Source organism: Aulonocara stuartgranti, assembly GCF_965226115.1.
Source record: "Aulonocara stuartgranti genome assembly, chromosome: 7".
Taxonomy (NCBI): domain Eukaryota; kingdom Metazoa; phylum Chordata; class Actinopteri; order Cichliformes; family Cichlidae; genus Aulonocara; species Aulonocara stuartgranti.
Window position 1 is genome coordinate 62,304,758 of NC_138945.1, and position 27,808 is coordinate 62,332,565.

Here is a 27,808-nt window from a genome sequence, read left to right on the forward strand (position 1 = left end):
TTTCTGTCAAACATGGTGGGCGCAGGGATACCAGTGGGGATTGGGCAGTAATGTCCTTTGATGATGTGACTGCTAATAGAAGCATCAAGATCAGGCTATACTCTTTAGTCAGATTTAAACAAATGCTGTTAAAAGAATACAAATGAATAATGACCTAAAGCTTACTAGCTTCTCAAGTCAAAGAAACTAGATGTTCTTCAATACCCAAGTCAGTCACCTCATCTCAGAAGAACAGAGCTTTTCAGGTACTGAAGACAGAACTGAAGACAAAGAGATCCACAAATGAGCAGCAACTGAAGTTGAATGCAGTAAAGCGCAAGAAAAGCATAATCCTCAAATGCAGGTGGTTTTTTAGGCTTCAGGTTTATTTATTTAAAGTTATATTATATTATATTATTACTTTTGAGCCTCTAACATCGGGAGGTTGTGCAGAAAAATGACTGTAATTCCAAAATATTTATTACAACAGTTTCGTTAAAGCTGAAAGCCTGCACTGACAATTGTCTCATTGTTGTCCCTGAAGTGTACCTGTGCTATTTAACCGCCCAGATCAATATCCCACACTTGACTAACAGAAAGCCAAAAGACATAGCTCACAAATAATGCCATTATTTTATATTAAAATATAAAGATAATGTAAAAAGACACAGGAGAGTAATATAAACTGGCACCCCTGTCAGGCACTCATACACAGACAGTACAGCTAGCACACATTCTCAGGAATCCACTGTCATGTTTCTGTCAATATTTCTTCAGGTAGCACTCGCTGCATTGTCGCTAGGAATGTTTCAAAGGCAAAGAGAGAGCCAGTTCACTAACGCTCACTTCTCGTTCATTCCTCTAATTCACATCTGCTATCTCTGACGGCAAATTGATCTCAACACAACATCAATAACCGCTTTGTGACCTAATTGTAATGAATGACTCCAGCAATTACATCCTGAAAGTGTAATTAATCCCCTCCTGATTTCACTGCAGGGTGTATCTATCATAACTTTAACAGCAAGCTATTAACCACTGAGGTTTTTGTGCATTTGTACAAAGCATTATTGGGAAGTAGAGATGAAGAAGGCAGGATAAGGATCGACAAATACACTAGGCTCTATGTGGTGCATTCAATTTGGTTAATTTAATACTGGTTTAGCATATGAAGATTAGCTTAGAGGACCTACATATCGATGACTGATTATCTTAGATGAACCCTTACTGGAAGTTAGAAAGGTCAGGGGGAAAAAAAACACATAACCTGTGAGAATGTGCAATTGTGTTTTTCTCATGAGAGTCTAGCTAGTCCCAATAATCATTAAATTATGGTAGACAAACTTGGAGTAAAGTTAGGTTTAGGTTTTAAGTCAGGCAACTAGTCATTTGGGCTGTGGATAGGGGAAGATGCCAGGAAATGAATATAAGTCAATGTAATGTCCCACAACATGAATAAAACAGATGTGTCGGTGCGTGTGCTTGCACCAAACTATTTTACCCACAGATCACATGATCATGAAGAGCTGAACCAGATGCTGGAGAATCACTTTCATAACAAATGACCATCCAACACACAAACCAACAACTTCAGTGCTAATTGTATCATACACTGCAAAATGTCACTGTTACTACATTGATCTTTGATAATCATAACATTATCAGTGACGATCAAACATTATTATGCATGTCATTGTGCAATGACCTCGTGCCACCTTTTTTCCTTGCAAGAAATGACTGATGTCATGTGAAGTGTTCTTTAAAGCAAGATCCGAAGTTTTTGGTTTTCATTTTTTCTTTTATTCCTCCTTGTTAACATTTGATTCATCCCTCGGTCTTCTGGGGTCCACTACCATCCATACTCACTTCATCACGTTGCTCAGCAGTGACAGCACAGCCTTTGGGTGTTTCCTGATCTTGTCTCTTACTTTGTAATTGCACTAAACTATTGCTGATCCAAGGCACAGCTGGGTGCAACAGCATTCACCTAATTCTCTTCGGCTGTGCTGAGCTATTCAGGCAGGGCGCATCCCTAAAATGAAAAGGTTCTTGTTCAGCACTGATTGCATACATAACTGTCAGAGTTGGAAAGTTACCCCCCTCCGCCCTGCCCCTCCACTTCCACCATAATCATCAAGAATGCACAAAACCCCCGATTGGACCTGAACACCAACACTTGAGCCAATAAACAGTCTGAGCAAAGAAGTTCACATCACATCCGCTTTCCTCTGTTCCTAAATAAAACCAAGCATGTGATATACTTGACTGTGAGTGATTTAATGAGGATCTGTTTCTAGTTTTCTTTTCAATTTTGCCACACACCTTCTGGAGGTTGTTAGGGAAAATTAATAGAGCAACGTGATGTGACAGGAAGCAGATCAGAGGATGATTAGAGATGAACAGTGTGTACTAATCATGACCAATAAGTGAAGAAAACCAGATTTTGGGAATGACTTAGAGTTAAAAAAAATGTTCCCAATAAACAATGTTATACAAATAAATTTTGAGAAAAAATAAATAAAAGCTGAAAAAACATCAAATTTAGTCGGTCTTTCTGAGGAACAGTCACTTGGTGTGAAAAGGTTCCCAACTGTAGACCAACCAAAGCCATGAACACTGAGGGTGTTTTCACACCTGAGTTGTTTAGTACGTTTAAATTAAACTCTGCTTCAATTTCCCACTTGATGCAGTTCATTTATAGAGATGTAAAACACTGTAAAAACACCCTTTGGAACCCTTTGGAGAAGGCAGTCTCAATCCAGTTCCAATCAAAAGAGGTTTGCAAGTTTGCAAGCCAGGTATGCTTTGGCGTGCAGGAGAGTAAGACAGACACATAGAGTACACAAACTGTAGCAATTAGACATAAAAAGAACAAAATTGCCTAGATAAATACGAATATTGGAAGTAAATTCTCCAGTGTTGTCCACTAATCCAGAGCATAAAACTTTGCCTTCACCCAAGACAACTTTGGCCAATAGGCAAACTGAACATTCTCACATGATTTCTAGGGATGCGTTTTAGATCTTTGGTGGTAAACAAATCATACTTTGTGAAAAGCTACAAGTTTACAAACTTATCAAGGGATATGGACCAAAGTAATGTGAGAAAACATTCTGCGATGCATGACTATGCCTGTGTTATGACTGATGTTGTAGGGTTATTGTTCAGTATGCAAATTTCAGTGTGCGGGTGCCTCTCCGTGAGAAACGTTTAGCGCCTCTTTGAACTGGAAGTTGATGCCAGTTCATTTGGTGCAGGAGCTGTTCTCTTGCAAGAAAATAAACAAGGTATAGATCACAAGGCTCTTGCCTTGTTATTTGCTTCACAGAACTTTGAAGTTTACGTTGGATTGAGTGTGCTGCCTGTACGAGCGTTTACCGATCAGAATCCATTAGTGTTCCTTTTCCAAATGCGCAACTCAAACCAAAGACTTAGGTGCTAGTCTTTATTGCTGTGTGATTTTAATACTGGTTTAGCATATGAAGATTAGCTTAGAGGACCTACATATTGATGACTGATTATCTTAGATGAACCCTTACTGGAAGTTAGAAAGGTCGGGGGGGGGGGGGGGGGGGGGGGACACATAACCTGTGAGAATGTGCAATTGTGTTTTTCTCATGAGAGTCTAGCTAGTCCCAATAATCATTAAATTATGGTAGACAAACTTGGAGTAAAGTTAGGTTTAGGTTTTAAGTCAGGCAACTAGTCATTTGGGCTGTGGATAGGGGAAGACTTGCAGATCAACTGGGCAAAAGACCTGCAACTGACAAATAAAGGCTATCTCATCTCATCTCAACTACAAAAATAGTAAGAATAATGTGTTGGCTGATGCCTTGTCTAGATCTTTGGAACTTGCTTTTTGAATTAAACATTTAGAGGAATGTTAATTCTTGTGAAAGGAGGTGCTACGACTGATGTCATAGGGTTGTTGTTCAGCATGTAAATCTCAGTGTGCAGGTGCCTCTCCGTGATTGGTGGATCCAGAAGATGGATTGGTTATCTAGCTGGAGATGACATATGTTGAAGCTGCCATGGACTGCCATTCATTCATCCTCAGCTCATCCCAACAAAGAGTTCGTAGGGGTGGACTGCCTTTTATTTTCATTATAGCTTTCTTTTGTTTGTGTATTTTGATTAGGTAAGTTTGGTAAATCCTTAATATAGACTCACTTTGTTTGTTGTTTTGGCACCCTGAAGTTATAACCAGCTAATGAAATAACATATTGTAAATAAATCATTGTAGAGTCGTACCAATTGTGTGATGTGGCAGCTTGAGGTCTGACGAGGATGGATCATGTTGTGGTCTGGCCACCCTTAGACGGGCCATAACAGATAGAGTACAGAAACATCCTTGCCATGAATGGATAAGGATCTTCAAAGTCCCACTGGGAAACAAACCCATGCAGAAGTGACCAAGAGCAGCAGAGCTAAGAGCCTGTCGACAAAAACAGCTGTTGGCTAGCCATCTAAATATAGTGGTGGTTGACAAGAAGCAGAATATATGACAATTGTACCTCATAGTACCATCAAAAAGAAGCAGCATAAGACGACTGACAAGTACAAGAGGATGAAAGAACAACTGGAAAATATGTGAAAAGTGAAGTCTAGACTGTTCCCAGTGATAATAAGAGTTGAGAGAATGGCTCCAGCAGATTCCAGAAATAACATCTGAGGTCTATGTCAAAGAGTGCATTATGTAAGTGACCCAACAGGCACAATACCAGGGCCCTTGAATTACTTCACTTAGGTGGAATGCATGTTATTATTAACAAGACACTAAGTTTAATGAAAAATAATTTTTTTTTGACAATATCTAGTTAATATACCATTACAGCTGTGGACAATATTCAAAAATATTCAATATTCAAAATATTCTGTCTTGGCAAGAAAACCTTTGAAGTTTGGTTAATTTCCATGAGAATTATATTAGCTATCCTACTATTATAAAGTAGCCAAATGTTGTGTATTCACTGACAGAGAGTTCTGCGGTATCTTAACTATTCCTAGGACTGCTAATTATATTTTTCAGATTGGGCTCACCGTAAAAATGTGTCTGTGTTTTAGGGTGGAAATAGAGTGTCTGTGTGGGTTCTCGAGACCATCCAGGTCACGTTAGTCTAGAGCTTGAAGAGAGGACAACTGGATTTATTTAGGAGATTATTTGAGAGTGTTCTAAGGAGTGAGATATTTATTAACGGAGAGAGGCTTGGCCCTCATTTTACAAGTGACCGTGTTTGTTTAAAAGGCTGTTGCATCATGGGCTGTTACTGCATCATGTGTCGTCTAAGTTAAAACTCTTACTCCCCCTTTCTCCCCCTATTAAGTAGCTGACCATAACTTCTTGTAAGAACTTCGTAAATTGTAATGCTCATTAGTTATTACAAGATGATTTCTATACTAAACATCTGCCAGCTGTTTTGAAAACATCTGCCATTACTTGTAAACATGTAGGCTTTGTTATGGTAAGATGTCTTATTGTACTATTTTTCTTATATAGAAAACATGCTGCAGTGTAGCTGTTCTCTTCCTTTTCCCTGTCTCTTTCCCAAAACTCATATCTGTCTTAATCTTTTATCCCAAGATCCTCTCTGTCTCGTCTCCCCTCTACACTTAAGTAACACATGCAGATTCTGTTGATCGCTCCATTTCTGCATTATCTTTGAATGTGAAATCTCTATGCTCATTCTAGCCTGGAATATGTTCAAATACTGAACAAGGCTTTCCTTTATCTCAACTTTTAGTGACTCTGGTGGCAAGCTGTTTTGTGCAAACTGGGATCAAGTAAGCTAACAAATGACTCGGCCTTGGGCTCGAAGCTTGTAGCACATCCGCAGAATACCAAAAGGAACGTTTCTGGTCGACATTAATGCTCGGATAGGAGGCAAGTAGCTCAATTTATTAAGCCTCATAAACACTCTTGCCCCTGGATACACACTAACACACTGTAAATTCATGCGAGCCAGCCACATACACTCACACATACAGAGTGACATTATAGGTTGATGGGTGATTTTAACCAGAGATGGTGGGATGAAGGATCAGAGATGGGTGTTCAACTGTCCCCGAAACCTCTGAGTCCCTGTTTTCCTGGCCTGACCTTTTGAATCAGTCGAACCCAAGAAAATCATGCTCTGAGACATCAGCCAATTGTGGCTCCAGACAAATCCATGTACTGCATGCCATCTTTGGCATAATCATATTTGTAACCATAACAAAGATAAGAGAAGGGAAATCAAAGGGGTCATCTCAGAGTACTTACATTTGTGTTCAATGAAAAGGGTACATTCAGTAAATTTTCTTATCCTGATCCACAAGAGTGCCAGAGTCACAGCATTAGATTCAACGTTCCAGATTTTTCACTGTACTGGATGCAAATATAATAGAACAGCCTAGGCTATTCATATTAATCCATAAAAATAGTTTGCTGAATGAAAGTCTTTCCATAAATCTTGTTACGTGGAATGAGGCAATGTTGATCTTATTAAGTTCCCTGCAGCTTAAGTTAAACAGTAGGCCCTCCATAACTAACATAATGAAATTTTACTATGATGCCATTCAGTGCTAATAAAAATGTTAAAGTAACTTGCTCAAACGAACCGCAGACCTTACAGAATAAATTAATCCGGCTGAGACGTTTAATATATGCAAGAAAGGTTTGATGGTTATGGCACTGTAGCTCATAAAACAGGCAAAGCTTCTGAGTCAACTCTGATGATTTCTTGCAACCAGCTCACCCATACTAACAGCACAAAAACACACATAAAACAATGCTAATATCACATTAAATGTGATCTCTTTTATGCGAGTATTTTAAAAAAAACAAACAAAAAAACTTACAAAAACAACAACAACTTGTCAGTTGTGTATATGTAGTTGATTACTGACAGTACAACGAAACTGCCTCCACTTTAACGCGTTTAAATCACTGCTGTTAAAGCTCATTACAGCTTTGTTTGTCTATTTTTAGGTGACATGGCGCACCTGCTGCGCACTCCTAGACGTTAACAGTCTGTATCTGATGACTGCACACTGTGCCAAAGTGCTATGACGCGCCACAACATTTGCGCTCGTTTTTGGAATTACTGCTTTTGAATGAATGTAGGCGGTCAAGTAGAAGCAACTACCATAAAGAGAACAGCAGAAAAGCAGCTCAGACATCATACACCCTGGGTCTGTCAAAAGCAGTTACCCCCTCACGTCATCACGTCCTCGGTTCACCTTCAGGGCAACGACGTAATGCGCATTTCAGTAATCAGTATACAAACGGCCGTGGAATTATCTAACTTACCTCTGAAGCTGATATCAGATGCGTGCGTTCAGCCGAAGGTCTGAGCTGCCAACTTATGCAGTTTCTTTAGAGAAACTAGGAAGTATTTTGTAGCTGTTGTCTGGTTGCCTCTGTACCCCTCCTCTCTCACACATCTGGTCCCCAAACTAAAGGAGGACCTCCCATTCAGGCAGCTTCGGCTGGACTCTGCGGCACCCACTTCTCCTCAAAGGTTTGACTATTTTTCACGATTCAGGGAGTTCCCTATGCTGTCTCAATAAAATACCATCCAGTCTTTGAAACTGAACAATCTTTACATGGTTCTTAATCCTTGCGGGCTTTTTTCTTTTCTTTTCTCTCTCTCTCTCTGTGATTTACCAACGGCACCTGAACTTCTCGTGGCCATTTTAACCCTTACAAACTGTTCTGGTCAGATTTGACTCTTTTTGGCTTTTGACAACATCAAAAATGTCAGTCTGGTGCCTGAAATTTGATTGATTGTTCTTGAGTGACCCATTAACATTAATTCTAGACGCACATGTGTGGGTTACTTGAATCAAGGAAAATTGTGGTTTTGTGCAGTCTTGAAAGTATGAAACTGAACGTGCTGACAGAAGTCAGACTTTTGGAAGTTCTAAAACTCTACATACTGGTCTTTGAATGATCAGGGGGGTCTCGAGAGAGTGAAATAGTAAAATAGCATGTAGGACTGATCATATATTATACAACTTGTGTCAAGCCAGCCTCCAATTCGAGACTTGCAGTCAAGCCAGCCTCCAGTTTGTTTTACGTTCCCTGTGTATTCAAAGTATTACGGGAATGGATGTGGAAACCGGATTTCAAAATAAAAGCCAACTTCGAGTGAATTAACAGGTATGTTAAGAACATAATAACATATAATTTAGGCTTTTTTTTTTTTTTTACAAACTCTAATGTTAGATCTATATGACACAGCCTTGTACCCTAATTGTGCCCTGTCACTATCAAGGCCATCTTATTTTGGATTTCAAAGTAAAAGCCCTGTGAATCTTCATTTTTGAACTACTCTTTCAATGACTTAATAATGCTCTTAAAAGCAAAAGTCGTATTTCCAAATACTATTTGAACTTTATATCAACACTTTCCAACCACAGTCTTTTTACAGTGATACCATATCAATATCAAGTCAGTCTGATTTTGCCTTTCATAGTAATGGCCCTTTGAAATTGTCCATAATTGACTTAATTTTCTAACGATTCAAAATGCTCTAAAATGAAAAATTCTTGTTTCCACAGGGTAATTCCACCTTAGATCAACAGTATACAGCCCCACAGTGATACCATATCAATATCAAGTCATTCTGATTATGCCTTCCAAAATAAAAGCCTTTTTAAATTGTCCATAATTGACCTAACTTTCAGTGATTTCAAAATGTTTTAAAATGGAAATTTCCTGTTTCCACAGGGTAATTCCACTCCAGATCAACAGTATACAACCTCACGATGTTACCATATCAATATCAAGACATTCTGATATTGCTTTAAAAAATAAAAGCATTTTCAAACTGCCCATATCTGAGTTGCTCCTGGAACAATTTCAAAATGCTCTAAAATGGCACATTCCTGTTTCCACAGGGTAATTCCACTTTAGATCAACAGTATACAGCCCCACAGTGATACCATATTAATATCAAGTCATTCTGATTTTGCCTTTCAAAATAAAAGACTTTTCAAATTGCCAAGATACGACCTACTCTTTTAAAGATTTCAAAATGCTCTAAAAGTGAAAATTGCTGTTTCCACAGGATAATTTCACTTTAGGTCAACAGTATACAACCTCACGATGTTACCATATCAATTTCAAGTAATTCTGATTTTGCCTTCCAAAATAATGGCCTGTTGAAAATGCCCATAATTTACCTAACTTTCAGTGATTTCAGAATGCTCTAAAAAGGAAGATTTCAGTTTCCACAGGATAATTCCACTTTAGATCAACAGTATCCAACCCGACAGTAAAACCATGTAAATTTCATGTTGGTCTGATTTCGCCTTTCAAATTAATGGCCCGTCGAATTTGTCCATATGTGATATACTCTTTCAATTATTTCAGAATGTTTTAAAAATGAAAATTGCTGTTTCAACACATATTGGGTTTTCATTTTGAAAAGCAAAATCAGACTCAATTGATTATGACAGAATTGAATCATAAAGATGATGTAAAAGGAAGCTGAAATTGCCACTAGGTTGTAATTGATAGTACGTTTATATTTTAAGTCTGTGGAAAGATGTCATGGTTGGTTTGCAAGCTGTTTTGTAATTTCTTTATTTAGAATGACATCTTTCCACAGACTTAAAATATAAACGTACTATCAATTACAACCTAGTGGCAATTTCAGCTTCCTTTTACATCATCTTTATGATTCAATTCTGTCATAATCAATTGAGTCTGATTTTGCTTTTCAAAATGAAAACCCAATATGTGTTGAAACAGCAATTTTCATTTTTAAAACATTCTGAAATAATTGAAAGAGTATATCACATATGGACAAATTCGACGGGCCATTAATTTGAAAGGCGAAATCAGACCAACATGAAATTTACATGGTTTTACTGTCGGGTTGGATACTGTTGATCTAAAGTGGAATTATCCTGTGGAAACAGCATCTTTCAATTTAAGAGCATTTTGAAATCGTTAAACGAGTAGGTCGTCTACGGGCAATTTGAAAATACTTTTATTTTGGAAGGCAAAATCAGAGTGACTTGATCTTAACATCGTATCTCTGTGGGGTTGTATACTGTTGATTTAAAGTGAAATTATTCTGTGGAAACAGAAAATTTCCTTTTTAGAGCATTCCGAAATCACTGAAAGTTAGGTAAGTTATTGGCATTTTCAACAGGCCATTATTTTGGAAGGCAAAATCAGAATGACTTGAAATTGAAGTAGTACCATGGTGTGGATGTACACTTTTGATCTAACATGGATTCATCCTGTGGAAAGAGCAAGTTTCATTTTTAGAGCGTTCTGAATTCTTTAAAAGAGTAGGTCGTATATCGGCAATTTGAAAAGTCTTTTATTTTGGAAGGCAACATCAGACTGATTTGATATTGATATGGTATCACTGTGGGGTTGGATACTATTGATCTAAAGTGGAATTATGCTGTGGAAACAGCAATTTTCCATCTTAGAGCATTTTGAATTCGCTCCAAGAGTAAGTCATATATGGGCAAATTGAAAAAGCTTTTATTTTGAAAAGCAAAATCAGACTGACTTGAAATTGACATGGTAACATCGTGAGGTTGTATACTGTTGATCTAAAGTGGAATTACCCTGTGGAAACTGAAATCTTCCTTTTTAGAGCATTCTGAAATCATTGAAAGTTAGGTAAATTATGGGCATTTTCAACAGGCCATTATTTTGGAAGGCATAATCAGAATTACTTGAAATTGATATGGTAACATCGTGAGGTTGTATACTGTTGACCTAAAGTGAAATTATCCTGTGGAAACAGCAATTTTCACTTTTAGAGCATTTTGAAATCTTTAAAAGAGTAGGTCGTATCTTGGCAATTTGAAAAGTCTTTTATTTTGGAAGGCAAAATCAGAATGACTTGATATTAATATGGTATCACTGTGGGGCTGTATACTGTTGATCTGGAGTAGAATTATCCTGTGGAAACACGAAATTTCCATTTTAGAGCATTTTGAAATCACTGAAAGTTAGGTCAATTGTGGACAATTTGAAAAGGCTTTTACTTTGGAAGGCAAAATCAGAATGACTTGATATTAATATGGTATCACTGTGGGGCTGTATACTGTTGATCTAAAGTGGAATTACCCTGTGGAAACAGGAAATTTCCATTTTAGAGCATTTTGAAATCACTGAAAGTTAGGTCAATTATGGACAATTTAAAAAGTCTTTTATTTTGGAAGGCATAATCAGAATGACTTGATATTGATATGGTATCACTGTGGGGCTGTATACTGTTGATCTAAGGTGGAATTACCCTGTGGAAACAGGAATGTGCCATTTTAGAGCATTTTGAAATTGTTCCAGGAGCAACTCAGATATGGGCAGTTTGAAAATGCTTTTATTTTTTAAAGCAATATCAGAATGTCTTGATATTGATATGGTAACATCGTGAGGTTGTATACTGTTGATCTGGAGTGGAATTACCCTGTGGAAACAGGAAATTTCCATTTTAAAACATTTTGAAATCACTGAAAGTTAGGTCAATTATGGACAATTTAAAAAGGCTTTTATTTTGGAAGGCATAATCAGAATGACTTGATATTGATATGGTATCACTGTGGGGCTGTATACTGTTGATCTAAGGTGGAATTACCCTGTGGAAACAAGAATTTTTCATTTTAGAGCATTTTGAATCGTTAGAAGATTAAGTCAATTATGGACAATTTCAAAGGGCCATTACTATGAAAGGCAAAATCAGACTGACTTGATATTGATATGGTATCACTGTAAAAAGACTGTGGTTGGAAAGTGTTGATATAAAGTTCAAATAGTATTTGGAAATACGACTTTTGCTTTTAAGAGCATTATTAAGTCATTGAAAGAGTAGTTCAAAAATGAAGATTCACAGGGCTTTTACTTTGAAATCCAAAATAAGATGGCCTTGATAGTGACAGGGCACAATTAGGGTACAAGGCTGTGTCATATAGATCTAACATTAGAGTTTGTAAAAAAAAAAAAAAGCCTAAATTATATGTTATTATGTTCTTAACATACCTGTTAATTCACTCGAAGTTGGCTTTTATTTTGAAATCCGGTTTCCACATCCATTCCCGTAATACTTTGAATACACAGGGAACGTAAAACAAACTGGAGGCTGGCTTGACTGCAAGTCTCGAATTGGAGGCTGGCTTGACACCAGTATGATACACATGAGGAACAGACACAATATAGAAGTCAGAGGGTGCCTTAAAGAGATATAGGGTGACTATATAGTTGGTTAGCATTGCTGTCACTTCACAAGGTTTATTTAGTTGTTATTCTGTGTTTGCTCAGATTTCGCAATCAGCATTCCAAAATTGGAGGTATTTGTCTTTGATGTATGGATGTAAAATTATGGAATTGTAAAAACTATACACAACTGTATTTTGTATTTCACATAGTGTCTAAATTCTTTGCACTAATAAATATTTATGTTGTTGTTTTTGAGGTTTATATCAATAAGAAAGCTGGATAAATAATAACTTATAAGTTTGCACTTCTTCCCACTTTGTATGTGTAAACTAAAGCAGCAAATGTGAAGCTATATTGTTGTGTATTTTTGCTTTATTTTTGTGTATTTCTTTCTAAATTACTTTCTGTATACTGTTTACATATTCTAAACGAATGCAACAGAACAATGCATTTGTGCTCGTAGACATGAGCGAGATGATCTGCTTAAGTTCAAGCTAAGCAACAGAGTGGAAATTTTAAAAAAATGAAAAAAGTGATGTTGACCATCTCATGGTGTTTGGTGTCAGATGGTCTGGTTGGTTCCAGAAATTGCTGACTACTGAAAATTTCCCACACAAACATATCTAGGATTTAAAGAAGATGTTACAAAAACATTGATGTCAGAGGATAGGAAGGTAACTTAAATAGTTACAATCAAAATATGCACAAGTGCATCTCTGAACGCACAACATCTTGGACCTTGAAGCAGATGGGCTCTGGCAGAAGATCATCCTGGATGGCACACCTGTCAGCTAAGAACAGGAAACTGATGCTCCAATTTGGATTAAACAACAGATAATTTAAAAACTATAGCCTGGTCTGATGAGTCTTAATTTCTGCTGTAACATTCAGATGTGGTATTTAGAAGTTGGTGCAAAAACATGAAAGTGTGGATCTATCCTCAGTGGCTCAGGCTGCTGCTGGTGGTGTAATAGTGTAGTGGTTATTTTCTTAGCAGGCTTTGGATGTTTTAGTACCATCTGAGCACTGTTTAAGCACCACGATGTACCTAAATATTATTGCTGATCATGTTCATCCATTTATGACCATTTCACCACCTTGTTAAATATGCGCAACAAAGAATTAAGACTGTCCTGAAGGTAAAAGGGGAATAAAACCCAGCACTAGAAACCTGCAACTTATAAAACAGCAGTGAGTGTATGTGGATCCCTTTCTTTTATATTACGATATATTGCGGATAATACCTACTGCAAGCCTGTCAAACAGCTCTTATTAGCAACTTCTCTTTTTATATAGTCTGTTTAAATAATGAATAAAGCTTCAATTTTTAGACCTTCAACCAATAAAAACTGACATTTAGAAGCTCGTGCTGTTTTATGATGTATATAACAGCAGCCATGCTCCTGACTCTGGTCCAACACAGTGATACATCCACCCAGAATCCCCACAATTTCATCTATAAAAATATTTTTTCTCTGTTCATGCGTAACAGAAACCAATTCAAAGGACTGAGATGTTTCTAAAAGCCTTACCTGTGACCTTTTGGAGTAGAGTGAATGTGAGACAGATTTACATCTGCATTTGTCATTAACACACATGGTTTAGAAATTTTTGATCCAAATATGATCTTCACTCATTGCTGAACATCCTAAGGGACGCCTGCCTGTGGATGATGTAGACAAAGAGCAGATGCCAGCAGACCCACTGTCTCTGCAGGTGAACACAGAGCTGCTGAGAAAAAAGGGAAAGATACACGCCTGCTCTCTGCCTGTCACTCCTCTCCTCCTCTCTAAACACACATTCCCTTTCCAGACAATCGCATCTCTCCATCTATCATTTGCTTCAGTTGTCAGCAGGTTATCTTAGAGGCAGCCCATGAGAGAGCCCATAGTTATGGTACCAATTCCAGCTCCTGAATAGAGTCCATAGTTGTAAAAGTGAAGAGCAAGGTCTATCCCGTTCCAAGTCCAAGATTTAATGGAGGGCTCACTGTGAGCAGGGGGTTGTGCCAGCATTTCAACTCAGCTATGGCAAGGGATGCACTCACCTGACTATCCCATGAAATTTTAGCCCAGCTTAGTGCATAACTTCAATGCAACTTCCAAAAGGAAAAGAAAACACAAGTTGAGTGGGAGAAGAGCAAGACGTGGGAGAAGCAGTGAGGGGAATGTACAAGATGGGGCTGTGTGAAAGGACTCAAACACAGCAACAGACTGAAAGGAAACAAAAGGAAGCAGCCAAGACTATGAATGTTGTTTTATCGAGTTCATTTTGTCGCCTAACTCTTTTCCCCACTCCAAAATACACTATTACATCATGCTGACCATGGGAAACATACCCCAACACAGTTGAGTGTCTCGCTCATCTTTTTTTTTCTTAGTCATTTCTTGAGGATCATTCTAAATAATAAGAGTCCTTTGTCTTTACTTAAAGAAAGGCATAGACACGCAGTGGGCACAAAAAATGCAGTCACAGTTTAAAAATTATAATGAGGACTAAAAACCCTGTCGAGTGTATGGAAAAGCTTATGTTTGCTCTGTATTTTGTTAAGGTTCCTGACAGTACAGTAGCCTAATCCTACACTTATTGATGTTGACATGATACAGATTTACTTCAAAAATAGCTAATAAATTAGCTCAACATGAAACAAGACCTCAAACCCCAACTATCATTTCAGACTCATTTCGATTGTCTGTTTGTAGTAGATCAAAGCGAAGTCATGTCTTGGAGCTATTTTGATGACCATGTCTGATGAAAAAAAGAGAGAGAGAGAGAAACTAGAGGGGGAAAGCTAAACAAAAGCACACTTTAATGGCAACCACAAACATGTTTTATTCACATGAATGGATGTCACAGAGACAAAACTGGGGGATATAAACAACTTCAGGGTTTCCCTGGCTGTCTATAAGCAACTTGTACTGTCTACCATTGACCCGGTCTCTTCCATTTCATGGCCTTCTACCTCTGGAATTAAATCTCCCCCAATATTTCAACATGTTACAATTAGATAAACCAAAAACAAACAAAGCTGTGTGGCTGAAGCAACATTAAAACAAGTTGAACAAAATAAAGTGTCTCACAGCCAGGAGAGATAATATGGACCAGATCCAGGTGAGTGTTGGGAAATCAAATCAATTAGGACAAAGAGCAGCTGTCCACAGCAAATTCTACTTTCTCCTTCAGATCATTGTGACAAGAAGGGACGAAAAAAGGAGTGCAGTGCTGGTTGTTTTGAGGAATTTTCAGGGATTTTTGCAAACCCTCTGCGGCATCTCAGGGTTAGTCAAACAGCTGAAGTCCAAATAACCCACTATTTTCCAAAGCTGATGTAAACAAGTACTGGTGCTGATGAAGTGGCAGGGTGATGGTGTCCAGGAGCAGCACCCTCCTTGAAGAGACAATAATCCCGCTGTGTATTCTTCGGCCTGTCAGGTCATTATAGTGATGAAACCACCAGAAGGGGCCACAGTTGATTTTGAAGCATCTTGGTCTTTTCACAATCTCTGAGCATTTCCACATTGCGACATCTGGCTAACAATGAATTAAGCAGTTTGCAAGGGGAAAACAGAAAAAAGGCTCCTCTTTGTTTTATCCATGACCTTCAATATTTGTTAAAAGACTATCTAACTTGAGTGCTTGTCAGACTGTATGCATTTGTTGACCCCCAATCTTCCATAGACTCTTCAGGTCCTGCTGTAGGGAAAGATTCTAATCTTTGTCAAACCAGATGGACTCTCAAGTGGCCACGGATGTCACAATCTGGACGATCTCGCCATTGTCTCCATGGATAGCACCCTGGATGGCCTCTTTCACTTCCATGTCTGCCTGCAGGGCTGGTGCCAGCTCAGCAGCCTGAGATAAAGAAAAGAGAAGAGATGAAATAGGTGACAAGAAAGGTGAAAATACAATAAACGTTCAGTACTTTTACTGAATGTTCACCAGGTAAGGGGGACTGAGGACCAGTCTTAAACCAGTCTTAAGTTCTCTGAAGAGCGGAGTATATCAAAGGGTTATTTCAGATGATTTGGGAGGCTCCAGAGAGTATTCTAACTGTTTATTTTTTCCTGTCAGACAGTCTATTCTCTTGTGTAACTGTAGCTGTTGTGTTGCTCTCATAAAAACCACCAAAATCCGTTCACAAAAACAATTTTACGTGACAGAACGTTGCAGCTGATCATCAGCTGCTGTGACTTTAGTGTTTAAACACAAACATTTGGATCATAACTAACATGTTAAAAGATCAAAAGACATGCAATAACACAAACTAACCAACTGAAACATAGTTGACTAAAAAGTACCCTGATCTCAAAGGAATATGTTTCCCCTCAGTTGAGGCTGGGACTTTCTTTGTCAAAAGTTTACGCCTTACTGTGGGAGTGGATCAAGTCTCCACTCATTGCTGCATCACATCCACCCTCTGTCTCACCACTTCCCTGCCTTTCTTAATCCATTCCTACCAAATGAAGGTACAAGAAGCCAAAAGTTAAATCTTTTTTGGTTTCTTATATAATGAATCTTGCCCTCAATTTAGCTTCTTTGTTGGAATTAGCCCTTGAAATCGGATCACTTTGCCAGTAGGGGTACAAGCAGTTAGAAGCTGGGATTATAGGCACTTTTAGGTTAACACAAAGTAGTTATCCATTTTTGACATGGCAAGTGGAAAAAGTGCTGGCTTGTAAAGCTGCCAGGAGGTCCAGTTGTAGGGAAGCTAGACAAAATGATGTTGGTAAGCAGCTATACGCTTTAAACCTCATATATAAACATCCCAAAATGTGACGAACATTCATTTTCACGATATGGGAGCATTTTCTCTGCGTACTAGTCAAATATAGTCACACAATATCATTGCCTCGCTACAAAAGTCAAGTGAGATTGACACAAAAAGCTGTCTGCATTTCATAAAGCCCATCCTAAAATCCCAAATGTGTAAATGGAAGTGGTCAGAACCCAACTTCCAGGGAGTGATCTTAAATTAGCAGGACCACAAAGGCACACAAGGAGACAACTCTGGAAAAAAAAATAGGGTGAATTTACATCTTTTAATGGCTGGAGTCCCAAAACTTTGCGGTCACACCTTGTAAAAGCCTAATGACACCTATCACAAATGATGAAGACTTTCCTGTGGACTAATCAATGTGACTAAGCTATATCCTGATTCCATTTTATTGTGTAAGACAACCACAGTGAATAACAACACACAGAAGGAGCAGAGGAATGACAAGATAGATTACAGAAGAAATATATCAGAGAAGGAGGGAGAGGTTATGAGGAGATTGACAAGTGGAGAAAAACAAGAGGCTAGCCATTTGGATTTAAATGCTTCCCTGACTGTCTCTATAGTCGATGTCAGATGTATCGAGTTATTGTGTGTCTAAAAGCCCTGTAAAAGATGAGGTTCATGACTCAGTTCTGGACGATGACCATGAGGAGTGACTCATTTGTTCCTCAAACACACATCCAAGGTTCCCTCAAACACACCTGCAGCGTTTAATTCTCTCTCCAGCCCAACGTGCTGTCACAAGACAACAGCATTGACTGTAGCACAGCTGTACCATAGCAGCACACACAACACAAACATGAGACACAGCGGCAGTAAAAATGGCAAGTTCAACACCTTTGATTCCAAGTTTGTTTGTTTTGTTTTTTAAATGAGAACTGAAAGACTCTTAAGCTATCATAGCACAGACCTAGCTCTACCCTTGCAAATAACAAATGGAAGAACGAAAATATGTAACATGTGTACTAAAACCAGGCTGCCGGTGCTTTGCAGTCTCAGCTTTAAACTGTGTCACAGTTTAGCCAGAAGTTAGAAATGCTATGCATTCTTTAGATAAAAAATATATCGCCTTGCATTGCGCACCACTTCATATGTCTAATGGAAACTATTAAATAAGAAAAAGAAGAAAATGCAGAGAAAACTAAATGCAAAATCTGGAGTAATTTTCCAGCATGTTGCATGAATGCTTCCACATGTGTGTAAACAGATGAGAGCCAGTGTCTTGACTTAGCAGACTGCAGAAAAGCAGGAAAAGAAATAACCTTTCTATGAACTCTGAAGAGAAAGTTAACAACGTTTAAACTAGGATATCAAAACAATACAGCCTACATGTCCTTTGTTTTATTAGGTCCTTTCGGGTAAAGTTTTTCATTTAAACCTGGAAAAATATCAATGTTAGCATACAGATGTGTTTTAAAACATCTTAGAATGGGAGCTTAAAGTCTACTCGGTTAATAAACACACCGCTGTTTATGAGCAGTTTCAGTCTGTTGTTGAGCATGTCCACATGCTCTTGGTGAACCCCAGCTCTACTCAACATCAACATCACACTTGTGACTGATCAGACTTCTGTCAACTTTGTTGATATCTGTCAAGATCTGTGTACAATCCAACATTAGGAAAAAAATGAGCTCATTTTAGATTTAAAGGTTCATTCAAACAAATCACTTGTGTAAACAAACAGCTTGAATTCTCACTGCGCACAGAAATATAAAGTACAGATTCTGAAATACAGTACATTGAGTGGCAAAAACTTTGTGGGCTCAGTACACAAATAAATTGTATAACAAGGCCATCAGTATGTGTATAATCCACACCCAAAAAATGTAATCAGTATAAAATGCTCTAACTACTTTCGTGTTCAAATCGGCAAGGAACAGATTATTGAGACAACTATGGACAGCAATTCCTTACTCAAAAGGCAAAATCTTTTTTTTTTTCCTTTCAAATCCACTGCTGTATGGCTGGTCAGCACATTTGCTCTGCATTTCTTACAGGGAGATGAATAAGCCTGTCCTGATTCATATCAGGACAGGACTGGAACCAGAAGTAGGCTGAAATTCCGCCTATTTACATTATCACACCACAAAAACCTGACTCGTAGCACACGCGTCAAGGAAAAAAGTAGGAAAAAAAGGACTAAATATTCATCATATCTGGGGAAAAGAAAAGATGACAGAACAAAGGAGACGTGCATTTTTTGAAGGGTTAAAGTGACCACTTCAAAGACTACAAAGGCAAGTGTCTGCACAACATCCTGATTCCACATGTGGCTGTTGCTCAGCAAGCTCACTCATTGAAGGATTTTAGAAATATCTACTAATTACTACTTTCTCCCCTCTTGTAACATTCCACCTCAACTTGATTATGTTTAATTACTGTTTGTCCAAACACCTGTCATAATGACAGAAAGCAGAATGTATGCCATTTAAGCGATGGTATAAGAAAAGGAGAAAAGCAAATTTGGTGTACCTACAAGTACTTTAGCTAAATTTTTGAAGCAATATTTGAACAGCATAATGAAAATATACAGTACATTTACTGCCTCTTCATGAATGGTAAAGCAGTTCAATAAATACATTTAAAGGTAGAAGACTGTACATTTCCTTTTCGAGCAATAACTGCAAGCTCCAAGATGCATCCTAGCTCAAGAAAATGAAACCAGCCCCATTTGGATTTATATACATTCTTGATTCTTGAGGTAATTTGGCATCTGAATGTTTGTTTGTTTTGTTTACGGAGTCTGACTGGCATCGTTTTAACAGAAAACAGATTATATTTACAGTTTATTTACAAACTAGACAAAAGTGATCAACATCAAAACAGACATGACATGTTTTCTTACAGTATTCTGAAATGCAATATTTATTGTGGAATAACTAAAAGCAAGCAATAAAATTGCAAGATTACTACTGGGGGATCTGTTCCATGAGGCTACTCAGTTACACTCAATGTGCTCTTTGCGGAGTTTGCCTTTTTTTGGAGGGTGTGTGTGTTTGTGTTTTACCTGTACAGCAGCCGTGTGATCTGCAACAGGAGCTAGTTGGACATACTGCACTTGGATGTCAGGTGGGAGTGGGGAGCCCTCCACTGCTGTGGCTCCTCCATCAGCTGAAGCGACAGCTATCAACTGAGCTCCACGAAGCACCTAGAGCAGAAAAAGAGTGGCGATGAAAGCGGAAAGGTCAAACACAACTGGGATTTTTAGTCCTTTCTCTGATTTTTCATGAATCAGTTAGAAAAACTGAGCTGAATAAAACATATTCAATACGTTTCCCCACTGCCAAGTGTAAAAATCCATCATAAGAAAACTCATTATTTTACAGCAAACGCAATAAGAAACAACCACAGGAATATTTTATTGATGTCCTATCTGATGTTTTTTATGTCTTTAATGATTACAGTCATCACTGAGTACAAGCATGATGACACACAAATGCAGCAAGAAACTTGGCAACTAGGAACGAGTCATGTGGTGGCATAAATAAACATTTCATCCCCACTGTTCTCACTTCTCCGCATCCCACTCTTGGGTTATACATCACATCTAAGAGAAACTTTATGATCCAGTCATTTCAATTAAGTTCTGTTTTCCTGGGTTCTATAATGTGTTATGCTCACCAGCAATGTTTTTTATTTGGGTTCAAATTTAGAAAAAGAAAGGAAACTGTTGGAGAATGGTTAGTGAGACATCGCAAGGGGATCCTAATCTCCCACGGCGCTGAAAGTCAGCCAGACAACATTAGAGATCTGCGGTTTTGATGCTCTAATTACAGAGCAGTGCAGTGCAGCTGGAGTGTTGTTGAGTAGAGCTTTAGTTCGTTGAGGTGGTTCCTATAGATAGACTGCAACCACCAACAGAGAGGATTGCATTGCATGTATACACTTGCAGAGCACTGCTGTTAATTTGGACAACAAAACTTTCATGTGACAACAGACATACAAATTAACATACAATCATCCTGTCAACACAAGCATACAAAAAGAGAGATGGAGGGAAATATTCACTAAGCTTTGTGCTTGTGCATGGTTTGAAGAAATGCATTTCAACATGACCTGACAGCAGGATCTTATTGATATTTTTTTTCCTTATTTCAGTGATGCCTGGAAAGCTTTTAGTTATGAGAGCTCTATACTTCGGTCCTATTCAAGGTGCCCTTAGTGCTGAGATAATCTTGCATATGCTTAACACACACACACACACACACACACACACACACACACACACACACACACACACACACACACACACACACACACACACACACACACACACACACACACACAAATAGGGCCAAAAATGCAAGCTGGCAAAAAAAAAAAAAAAAAAAAGAAAAGGAAGGGAAGGGGAAAAAAACTCATTACAGATGATGTTTGCTGCCCTGTAACATCCCACACTGCTTCCAACCCCCCAGCCCAGCCATTACTTTAAAGTTCTGAGCTTGTGATGTGCCCCAAAGGTTCAGTTAACCACCCCAGTACCCTCCGGCAAGAAGTTCTGCCAATCTGACCACAAAATGTGCTGCTTCACCACCACAGTATGTTAGGCCAAGCCAGCCCGATGGAAGCTATTAATGTAAGAAATCAGTCTGACTCACTCAATGAGATAATTAGGACGCTTCAAGGACAGGAGTGGATCGAGGCTAAGTGGGCTGACCTAGTATAATCTAGTCATCTGTTAGATCTGGGTCAAAGGAATCACACTGAGTGAGAACCTATAAAACACTGAAATATTTAGAGCCTTAGCCTGGAGTTTTGGTGTAAAGACGACTCATACGTTTAAAAAAAAATGGATTTCATGTTCATACTCAACATGTTAAGATATTACACTTTTATATCTTTACTATAAATCTGAAACTGAGGCCAGCAGCCAGCCAACTTAGCATTAAGACTAAAAAATCCTGATAGAGCTAGTCGTCTTCTTCCAATCTTCAAACTCAGTTTAAATTAAAGCTCCCTGCCTTCTGTCTCCAGTTATATGTTTATTTAGCATACAGAAACGGTGTATAATGCTAACAATTCTGGGAAACATTTGCATTTCCTTCTGTGTCAAACGACGTTTACATTCTTGAAACAGCCATCATATTTTAGAAACTATATGCTAAAAGTGTTCAGACAGACAGCTCGGTGAGAAACTAAGAGGAAAGATCCACCTGCTTAATGGTTTCGTTATGGCAGACATCCATTGCATCTCTACAGTCTCTACTCTTCTATTAGGGATCAAAACTGGCTTCTTTCAAGTGCTTGTCTGTCTGAAATCGTACATTGAGTATGTGTGCCTGTGTGCATAAACTCAAGCATGATCATACGTCAGTACTTACTGTATCTAAGTGTACAATTACCGGGGTTTAAGGGATGCTATGGTTGACACATGAGATTGTAAAAACTTGTCTCACTCAATTAACGTCTGAACCTCCATTTGAGAGCAGTTTGCATTCTCAGCTGTGAGGAGCAGCCCACAGACTCACAAAAGCATTTACAAAGTTGGAACAGTGTGTGAGATCTCTGCAGCGATTACACACGAACTTCTCGGGTCCATATCCTGTCCCACGACTTTCTTTGTCAGAACAACTCGTCTCCAGTATTTGAGGATAATACTGTCATGCTTGGCTCTAAAGTATAAAGTCAGTCTAAAACAGCAAGACAAAATGCTCTCGCTCATAACAACTAAATCTAATCAGGGGATAAATTGTGGTTTTCTTTATCTTTCTCCCCCATTAGCATAAATTATAGTTTTGTTGTCTATAATTACCTCAAGGTTGGAAGTTTATATAAAGCACTATAAAGCAATTCTTTGAGTACTGATGATAATTACCGCTCATTCAGCTAATAGAACATAATCATCATTACGCTGGTTGGCAATGATGCAAAAACAAAGATCACTTTAATATATCAAGAAAAGTTTTCACGAGGTAAAAAGTTATGATTTTTGTAAATTAGGCTGAATCAACAAATAGACTGTAAGTAGAAACAAATTACACATTATACAAGGTGAGAAGTGTTTGTACTTGGAACACACGAGTCTCCTGACACTGAAAAAATTTACTTGGCCTGATTGCATAATAACATCGGTTTTCAACTACGATTTGGAAGAAGTCACTTAAAACGTTGCCCAACATATTAGATTTGATCTAGGGGGCTTAATTTGTCAGACATAGGGGCCACCAGTGGATCTTAAGAGAATAAGTTACTGTTGACCTCAAGGTTTTGGGGATTTGAAGTCTTAAATAATCAGTTTGAATGGCCGGCCACCTTCATGACCAAGTGCCAAAGAGAAGAGCAGCCAGGGAGCATTAAAAGCTATGGTACTGCCCCACAGTACTGGAGAGAAGAGCAATTCTCTGTAGGCTTTGTTAGCTATCACGGTCTTGAGAGAAAAAGGGAAGAAAAGAATAAATCTTTTGCTGATGCTGTAATGCTTTCAGTAATGGATCCAGGACGCTAAAGAAATACAGCAATGGGAGAGGAAAGACAAGTGAACAACAACAGCAGCCTGATGCAGAAAACATTCGCAACTCCAACAGCGAAGGAAAATAACGAAAAGGATAAACAAAGTTCTTTACCAAGTCTTCATTTACTTGCTTTAATTCAATTTAAATTTTTTCTGCATTCACTTCATATGAAAGTAGTTACACTTGATTTACACAAAGGTAATGGGTGTTAAGAAAAAAGACAACACCTCTGAATACCCATCCTCATCCTCAGTCACCATCCAAGAGTAATGCAACAGTGAGACAACCAGCATTCACAAGGCATGAGCCAGATGCAAGCTGGCATTAATTCCCAGTCTTTCAGGAGGTCTCACTTAAACTCAGCTGTGGATCGGGTGATGCTATGAGTCACCCTGTTAGCGTGCGTGTGTGTCTAAGTTTCTAAATATTGTGCTTCCCTTGCTAAAATTACACTGGGAATCAAATATAGCGGCATAGAAACATACCCTCTATTTATCAGGAAACAAAATTCATACCGGCTATATTGTAGCAAAAGAGACCAATAAAAATCTGGTTCCTATCACTCCCGTAGGAATACCGCCTCTTCTTTCAGATCTGGAGAAAAAAAAACTAAACCAAAACAGGGAAATGAAAAAAGAAACATTTGGACTTTGGAGTGCCTGGAACTTCCTCTCTGCTTAATAGCCGTCAACAACATCTGCAACAGCCATTCCTGAACAGATGTCCAAGCAGAAACACTAGCTCCGGGTGGGTAGGTGCGGTCAAAATGGAGGAGTGGGGGGCAGGGGGAGGGAGTAAGGCCTGGGTTCAACTTGGCCATAAAGATGGCCATAGACACAGAAGTGCTCTAAGTGATTGTTTTGTGTGAACTGGGGAAATGATCACACCGACTGTAAAATGTCTCACTGCAGTCATTACCGCTTTGTTACATATGCCTTTTATTTTACTGCTGAGTCTTACGCTGGCTATTCTGATTTCAGCTGGACCTCAGATTGTAATGTGACTCAATGAAGTCAAAACACTGAAATTAAAAACTATAGTATTGATTTTTCCCCTCTATGTTTTGAGAATTACTCCACTCATTTGTTGATGCATCTTTACCATATATTTCTGACAAATATATCTCCTAGCTAAATATACTTCTTTGAAACTTGTTATGTATGCTATACATGAACTTGTGACCTGAACCAAAGCTTCCCATTTCCACCCACACCATCAAAGTGTTTCTACACTAGAGCTCAACACCTGCAAAGAATCAAGCCCTCCCTTGCATCCTTTGCTTCACAACTCCCACCAGCAGACTGGGAGTCGGATTCAGGCAGGGCTCAGAAAAGTTTTATGATAAAACCAACTTCACTTGAGTTCTGATCCAGAGCAGAAAATCAAAAGGGAACTGATGACAAAAATAACAGCTGTAATTAAGAATAGGGCCCCTTAAACACGAAAGAGAAGTACATTTCATTGACGGTTTTCACTGTTCTCTAGCATAAATCCAAACTTGGCTTGCCTAATTGACCACGCCATTTTTATAGCGTCAGTAAATTTCATGATTTAAAAGGGTGCCTTTATCATGTTTCCAATTATTCTGTTTAATTCAATGGAGCCAGGGAAGATGATAAATACAGGTTGTAAAATTCAATGAAGAAAATACAGCACTGCCCAAACTACCCATCGCAACAAGATCCTTTATCTAGTTAGATTTGCAAACACGCATTATTGAGGCCAAATGTAATTTTCCTCAGTTGTCTAAAGCAATGCATCTTATGTTTGTTTTCAATTGTGCCACTGTCCTTTTAATACATAAATACAAAACAAAGAAAATTGCAGTGAAAATTAGATCTCACGTACTGAGATGTCCAAATTACCTCTAGCTGACCCTTTTAGGCTTCCAAAGCACTTCCATAACAGAAAACCTTAAATGCACTCGGCGCCTTTGACACACACCAGCCAAGAATCCAACAAATTCAAATCTCAGATTTGTTGCGAAAGACATCTGTCATCTTTCATCAGCGTGTAGCTTATTGGGAGTCTTTAACTCACTGATGCATCACATCAACTATGAATCTATCAGAATTACTTTTACTGCTTCCTGTAGATTTTCCAGTTTCAGTGAAATAAAGCTTGGGTACTTCTACCTCATCCTTTCTCTGGAGTTTTTATTTATCCAACACACACAGATTAACAGAAAGCATTTACACTGGTAACCCCATTTTGGAGGTTAATTTTAAATCAGGGAAGTTGTTTTGCTAAAATTGCCATTCTTTACTGTAGTAACAGTAAAATCAGGGTCTGCTGTAAATATGTCAAGAATAATTCGAAAGACTGTTGAACGTTAGTCTCAAAATTATGACTCATGTGTGATAAATTCACTAATTAAGAAATTTACATGACAACGGTGCTTCATGGACTTGGTTACAGAGGTTGCAGCATTGAATGATGATGATGGAGCCATCTATGCCTGACACTGGTAAGGCAGATATGCACCAGGCCTGTGCTGAGGGTGACTCATACTGAAATGCATCTAAGACATCTGGTCTCTCTTACTCACACAGCCAGCGACCCAGACTTTGCCCACACAGACGAAAGAAAACACCACTGGGGGTATCCTCCTCTGAACAACTCTGAAAAGCTCACTTACAAATACCCCCTCCCACACACACACACACACACACACACACACACACACACACACACACACACACACACACAAAGAACTAGGATTCCCCGATCTGTGTCCCTTTATCTCTGCCCCATGATGCCACAAGACATGAAGCAGACCACTTCTTTGAAACGTGATCCACCACTAGTCTTCCAAATCCTTGAAGGCTTACGTACAATCCACTTATACTAAACCCTGGTCATAAAACATTTTGTTTGTATCTTTTAATTGTTATCCTGGCCCAACATTGTCAATCACAGGAATTTCAACATCCCCTTAAATACCAGAAACCACATTTCGGAAAACAACTTGGGCCATGAGCCAGCAGTCTGATTCCATCACACCCTGATTCTGTGAGGTTAAGCCTACTTATTGTTCAAACATTTGCCTTTTGTGTAGAAAGGAACAAAAACACATTGTCCTCACACAGCAGACCTGCAACAACCCTAACCAACAACAGGCAACAAAAGTGCTTACAATATCATAAGTTCACAAAGCTCGAGTCAAACATAGTAATCCCCATTTCCTCTTAAACTCTACTTTCACTGTCTTCCTGTACTCTTCCTTTCCTTTCCTTTCCTTTCCTTTATCCCTATCTTGTCCAGTAACACTGTGTGCTTCCCTCACCATCACCCTAAAACTATTTGTATCTGCTCTATGTTTGAATGTCCTGGCAGAAAAGACTGGAGGGACCAGTGCAGAGCTGGACTCAGTTCTATGACCCAGTTCTCATACCGGCCATGAACATTGTTATTTGGGATGTTTCAACAGATGCACCAAAACATGTGATGACAGAAAAGGATGGCAAACTTTCAACTGAGGGAAAATGAGGTGGGGTGAGAGAACAACATGTTTAAAACCCCAGATGGGAGGTAATCAGGTCCATCATCGATAAATGATGCAGGCAGATGATGGGATCAGTAAATTTCGTAAAGCTTTATAGTAGTCTCTTGAGATGTGCTGCATTTACAGACTGACATAGCTTAGGTTTAAAGCCATCTGACTGGAAGAGTCCTCTAATAACCCGAACTGCATGTTTTAATATGAGATTCTTTGTGTTTGCGATTCACGTTCAGTGGAATCAGGCAATGTTTGGAGCTGATTCGCTTCATGTTCTATTTATTGACATTATTGCAAACATACGAAAATTAAAAATAAAAACAATGAAATCTCTTCTATAAAGTATCCACTTGACTGAAGTCCAAATGTGTCAAAGAGTATCAGTTGGACATACACAGAATCCACAATGGATTTAAAGACAAAAACAAAACAACCCCCACCCACACAAAGCAATGCATACAGTCTTACTAGGAGTAAAGTAGGTTGTTAACTGTGAAGTTTGTACCGTTGGCTAAACTGCCAAAACAAAATAACTGAGCAGGAAGAGCCTTGGTCATGAAGACCCACCTGCCGCTCTAGCAGAACCTCAAGAATTCTAATTTAAAGATGGCAGCTCTCCATCATTCAGGCCTTTATGGCGAGATGGCAAGAGTCAATCTTGCCCGCAGACCGCTTCGACTTTGCTCAACATAAATGAAAGACTGCAGAGCTTTCAGAAAAAGATTTGCAAGCAAGATGTGACGAGCATTCGTCTGCTTCCAAAAACCAGTTTAGCTGAAGTTTACTGACTTGTCTATTCAGAGATATAGATTACATGCAGTGAAGATTCGAGCACATCAAATAACATTAGATCAAATAAAAGTTTAATAAAGTAAAATAAAAGTATTTTTGGCCAGTATTGCTAAGAATGTTTTGCATTTGAATATCAGCTCAAA

At 38.6% G+C, this 27,808-nt stretch overlaps 2 protein-coding genes across 5 annotated transcripts in view; both read right to left on the minus strand.

Moving 5' to 3' along the window:
- znf469 (zinc finger protein 469) overlaps nt 1–8,115 on the minus strand; it is a 212,887-nt gene extending 204,772 nt beyond the window's left edge. For all 3 annotated transcript variants that reach the window (XM_082540330.1, XM_082540329.1, XM_082540327.1), the window contains exon 1: nt 7,268–8,115. The gene's annotated coding sequence lies outside the window, so the exon portion shown is untranslated. The remainder of the gene's footprint in view (nt 1–7,267) is intronic.
- Nucleotides 8,116–14,923: 6,808 nt separating this feature from the next.
- banp (BTG3 associated nuclear protein) overlaps nt 14,924–27,808 on the minus strand; it is a 34,621-nt gene continuing 21,736 nt past the window's right edge. For both annotated transcript variants that reach the window (XM_082542162.1, XM_082542161.1), the window contains exons 12-13: nt 19,930–20,070; nt 14,924–15,997 (exon numbers count right to left, since the gene is read on the minus strand). In XM_082542162.1, coding sequence (XP_082398288.1) covers nt 15,881–15,997; nt 19,930–20,070 — 258 coding nt within the window. In that variant the 3' untranslated portion in view covers nt 14,924–15,880. The remainder of the gene's footprint in view (nt 15,998–19,929; nt 20,071–27,808) is intronic.